We start from the raw sequence: 5,194 nt of genomic DNA on the forward strand, positions 1-5,194 counted from the left end.
GGTAGGGTTGGTGTAGGGCAATAGAATATACGGTTTGTACAGTATAAAAACCATTACGCCTATGGAGAGTCCCCATAAACCATGGAAACACAACATGTGTGTGTGTGTGTGTGTGTGTGTGTGTGTGTGTGAGAGAGAGTGTGTGTGTGTGTGTGTGTGTGTATGTTTGTGTGTCAGATCACGTCAGGAGCGAATCTCCGAACAACTTTCCACTCTGTTTTTCCTCCAGCGTGTTCATGAGTGTACAGTGTGTTCTTCTGTTCGTGTTTGCTGTGAAAATGCAGAAGTGTGGAGTTTATTTTGGTGCTGCAGAAAAGACATTTTACTTTCTCAGGCATTTTGTTCCTGACAATTTCATATATATATATATAATTTAGGGTAGATTTCATGTCCATTGATAATAATTATATGTTTTTTTCTAACACTTTTCCTCAGAAATATACTATTTTCTTCACTAAGAGCATGCATACTATAATCTCACACATATTTTGTGCCCTGTGTTTTTCATTTTGCTTCATGTCCCTTAAATTACAGTTTTTGTGACGTATGCTTTTTAAATCGAAATGAATTTTTTTAAAATCAAGATTATTTATATTAAATGTTTCTATCATCTAAATATAGAGTTTAAATTAAATTTTCCTTCAAATAACACAATATTTAATTTCACTCGTGTGCAAAAAATCTGTTACTAACCAAACACTTTAACACAAACTAAATGATGGTTTATCACAAAGCCATGTGCTGCGCATCATTTCCTTCTGTGGTGAACATTTGCACAAACTGTGGGAAATATCCTCCTATTTTTTTGTATTTCATCTCTATAACCTATTGTCAAGGAGGATATTATTGCCCATTAACTATGTTGGGTACATTGTTATGGTTTGCAATCCGTTTATGGTTTTATCTCTAGCACTCTCTGTTCTAACTCTGTTTTATCTATTTGTTTCATAAAAAAACAACACTTGACCTTCTAACACTTGCACTCTCTATTCTATTTCTATCCTAAGTACTTGTTTTCTTTTTATTTATTATACAAAAGGATCATCTAACACTAGAATTCTCTATTCTTTTGACTTGTTTTATTTTTATTAAAAAAAAAGAGACCCTCTAACACAAGAGTTAATTATTAGAATTATTAGTCAAAATTGTGAAATTGTGAATCAGTCCATACAGTTTGCATTGACACATAGTTGACAATAATACATCATGATGCGTGTGTGTGTGTGTGTGTGTGTGTGTGTTTTCAGGCTCGCAGTAAACAGAATGGGGAATTCGCAGCCATTAAAATCATCAAAATGGAGCCTGGTAAGAGCAGCATTTGACAGACTGACCTGTCTTTAGATCATTTTAATCATGATGTGCCGTTCACAGTCCGTCTGTCTTTCAGAGGATGATTTCTCTGTCATTCAGCAAGAGATCGTGATGGTGAAGAGCTGCAAACACAGAAACATCGTGGCCTATCACGGCAGTTACATCAGGTGAGACACAGGAGAAGACTCTGCTCTCATGATGCATTCAGATCTTTCACTTCCCTTTAAACTATTGTCTGAAAAATTGTAACACATTTGAATTTGTTCGTCCACTAGATGCAAAATATCTCATTTAGCCAATAAATTACTACTAATAATAAAATAACACATTTTCCAGGTAGCAACACAATAAATATGATTGAATATATATGATGTATAAATTGTACATTCTTTGTTACAAATGCATAATTTCAAATTGTTTGTTTTTGTCAGTATTTCAGTAGCTTCTTTTTTTACTTGAATGATACTCCACAACAAATTTTCTTTGACACTGAATTTTAGTATTTTTATGCTTAAATTATGAAAAGATCCTTCACAGGTTGGACAAAATGACTCTGTTCTGAACTGAGTTTTGATTGGATATAATATGTAAAACGTTACTGAATAAGTTTAAATCCTCATGAATTGTGACAATCAAGCAAATGTATAAAGATGAGACATGACAACACAACAAGAAAAGATCAAATAGAGTCAGCAAAACAATAATGCTGTTACAGTAACTGTATTGTATGTCATGTATGCTGGGAAATCACAAACTCAGTGTTGCTCAACATGAAATTCTTAGTTCAGTCATCTGTGTTTGAGTAATTAGGAAAACATTCGGGGGAATCTGTTTATGTAGTGTCATGGAATTCACATTTCTTTTATTACTTTTTTGACCTGTAATCATGAAAATATATAGCTGCTATTGTTACTAACTCGATCTGTATTAATACATTAATCTAGTGTTGTTCAGCATCAGTTCTCATTGTCTGTCACTGAAATCAGAATCAAACTTGGATGAGTCTCATATCTGGAAAAACAAGAGCTTGAGAACAAGTTTGACTGTGTGTGTGTGTGTGTGTGTGTGTGTGTGTGTGTGTGTGTGTGTGTGTGTGTGTGTGTGTGTGTGTGTGTGTGTGTGTGTGTGTGTGTGTGTGTGTGTGTGTGTGTGTGTGTGTGTGTGTGTGTGTGTGTGTGTGTGTGTGTGTGTGTGTTGCAGGATGAATAAACTGTGGATCTGCATGGAGTACTGCGGTGGAGGATCTCTGCAGGACATTTACCACGGTAAACAGGGGTTTCCTGTTTTGCACAAAAGTGACGTGTCATAAAAATATCTTCAGCCTCTCAAAGCCTTTGGGTCTCTAAAAACAGCCCTGAACGCTGCGTGGGACGAGATGATATAATGGAACATGATTTAAATGTTGCTTGGAAAAATGTTTAATTCTGTCAGAATACAGAGCTTTCAGTGGAGAAAGATGCTTTTGCATCCAGATGGTGTAATTTTGAGATTAATTGATTGATTCATTTATTCATTCATTCACTCTAAAAAATGCTGGGTTGTTTCAATCCAAACTTTGGGTTCAAAATTTATAATTTTTAGATTATAATCTAACTTTTCTAAACTCCCTTCATTCTAATTTTTAATTGTAATTATTTTATTTATCATTTATTTTTTATTTATTATTAATTAATTTATTTTAATCTAACTTTTCTAAACTATCTTCATTCTATTTTTTTATTTTAAAAAATAGTTAATATTTAATATTTATTTAATATCTATCTATTTATCTATCTATCTAATCTATCTATCTATCTATCTATCTTATTTTGAAATTTTATTTTAATATCGTTATTTATTTTTACATTTTTTTATACTGTTTTCCCCAAAACTCCCTTCAATAAGTATTCCGAGGCCTTTCTATCTAGGCTGATATTTGTCTCTGGTACTTGTAATTAAAGTACATAAATAAATATATGACACAGTTTCCAGTGTTTCTCTGTAGTGTAGCCTCAAACATGGTCAGGTTGAGTAGTTTTTGAGTGTCCTGCTGTCTGATTGTGATTGTGATGTGTCTCTGTGTGTCAGTGACCGGTCCTCTGTCAGAGCAGCAGATCGCTTACGTCTGTCGAGAGATGCTGCAGGTGACAGACTCTTCATGTTCAAATACACACAATTATAACACAACACACTTCTTCTATGAGACACATGCTCTCTCTGTCTGTCAGGGTCTTGATTATCTTCACGGACAGAAGAAGATCCACAGAGACATCAAGGTAAAGTCACACACGTCACCAGACAGCCGTCTCCATCAGCGAGCCATTCAGTCAGTTACTCTGAGTTTGTGTTTTCCAGGGTGCAAATATTCTTCTGAATGATCATGGAGAAGTCAAACTGGGTTCGTAGAACAACTGAAGACCATTAAACCTGTCTCACTACATCTGGCTGTGTGTCTAACACTCCTCTGTCTCTTTCTCTCTGTTTCCAGCCGACTTTGGCATCTCGGCACAAATCACAGCCACGTTTGCCCGTCGAATGTCGTTCATTGGGACGCCGTATTGGTGAGATGAACCTGATGATCGGTTCATTTTAGGCTTGTTTCAGAGTTCTGACTATAGCCACACTTCAGCTTACAAGAATGTTCTCAGAACGCTCTACTACCATTTCCATCAAGTTATGAAAACTTTCTATGAACATTCAAAATGTCAGGTATTTTAAATATTTGAAAAATGTGTTTCCCTGGTTTGTAAACATTATGGGAATGTTACATTTGAATGTTTTTTGAACATTCTGAAACATTTAAAAGACGAACATCCAACTAAAATGTTTCAGGAAAAATGTTCCATGAACGACGTATAAATAATATTTTTGTGCTAACATTTGGAGAACATTATTAAAGACCAGATAACTTAGAACAAATGTTCTATTAACGTTACTGGAAGAACGTTCTGAGAATGTTTCCTGTTAGCTGAGACCATCTGCTCCACATTATAGTTTATTCAAACAGTAGGTCATGTCTCGAGCAACACCAAAGCCAAGGGTTCGATTCCCATAGAAAGCTAAAACTGATCAAATGCAAGCTCTGAATGCAGTGTAAGTCGCCAAATGCATGCATGCAAATGCAGCTTGCTAACAGATTGAGTTCCTGATGCCCAGGTTCTGGTTCTGAGCGTGTGTTTGTCTTCAGGATGGCTCCAGAGGTGGCAGCGGTCGAGATCAAGGGTGGATATAATGAGCTGTGTGATATCTGGTCTGTGGGAATCACAGCGATTGAGCTCGCAGAACTACAGCCGCCTCTGTTCGATGTTCATCCTCTCAGGTACACACCAATCGAATCACCATCAAACTGATTTAAAGGAATAGATCACTCAATAATGAACATGTGCTCACTCTCAGGCCATCCAAGATCAGGATGTGTTTGTTTCTTTATCAGATTTGGAGAAATGTGCAAGTGAGCACATTTTCATTACTATTCTAAGCTGCTTTGAAACCATCTGTGCTGTAGAAAGCGCTGTAGAAATCACTGTGACTCGTCTCAGATGAAGACCAACACTGTTTGTTCTCTGGTTTCTCAGAGTTTTGTTCCTGATGTCCAAGAGCGGCTATCAGCCTCCCAAACTCAAAGACAAATCCAAATGGTGAGAGACTGAGATGTTCTTTAGTAAAGCGTCAGAGTCTGAGCTCAAGCTGATCTCTGACTGCTCCTCGTATTTCAGGTCCACCACGTTCTACAACTTTGTGAAGTCCATGCTGGTCAGAAACCCGAAGAAGAGACCCAGCGCTAAAAAGATGCTGACGGTACGTTTGCCAGCCGTGTGTGTTGTGTTAGCACATATGTGGCCCTGCAGCACAAAAGCAGTCTTAAGTCGCTGGGGTATATTTGTAGCAATAGCCAACAATACAT

General features: G+C 36.6%; 1 protein-coding gene across 1 annotated transcript in view; it reads left to right on the forward strand.

Moving 5' to 3' along the window:
* The window catches only part of LOC107679433 (mitogen-activated protein kinase kinase kinase kinase 5-like), a 17,996-nt gene that overhangs the window by 6,309 nt on the left and 6,493 nt on the right, over positions 1 to 5,194 (forward strand). Inside the window, exons 2-11 of the mRNA XM_016474978.1 lie at positions 1,248 to 1,305; positions 1,388 to 1,478; positions 2,512 to 2,576; positions 3,379 to 3,434; positions 3,519 to 3,566; positions 3,646 to 3,688; positions 3,779 to 3,851; positions 4,478 to 4,609; positions 4,866 to 4,928; positions 5,007 to 5,088. Coding sequence (XP_016330464.1) covers positions 1,248 to 1,305; positions 1,388 to 1,478; positions 2,512 to 2,576; positions 3,379 to 3,434; positions 3,519 to 3,566; positions 3,646 to 3,688; positions 3,779 to 3,851; positions 4,478 to 4,609; positions 4,866 to 4,928; positions 5,007 to 5,088 — 711 coding nt within the window. The remainder of the gene's footprint in view (positions 1 to 1,247; positions 1,306 to 1,387; positions 1,479 to 2,511; positions 2,577 to 3,378; positions 3,435 to 3,518; positions 3,567 to 3,645; positions 3,689 to 3,778; positions 3,852 to 4,477; positions 4,610 to 4,865; positions 4,929 to 5,006; positions 5,089 to 5,194) is intronic.

Source organism: Sinocyclocheilus anshuiensis, unplaced genomic scaffold (genome assembly GCF_001515605.1).
Source record: "Sinocyclocheilus anshuiensis isolate Anshui unplaced genomic scaffold, SAMN03320099.WGS_v1.1 scaffold1101, whole genome shotgun sequence".
In the NCBI taxonomy this organism is placed as follows: Eukaryota; Metazoa; Chordata; class Actinopteri; order Cypriniformes; family Cyprinidae; genus Sinocyclocheilus; species Sinocyclocheilus anshuiensis.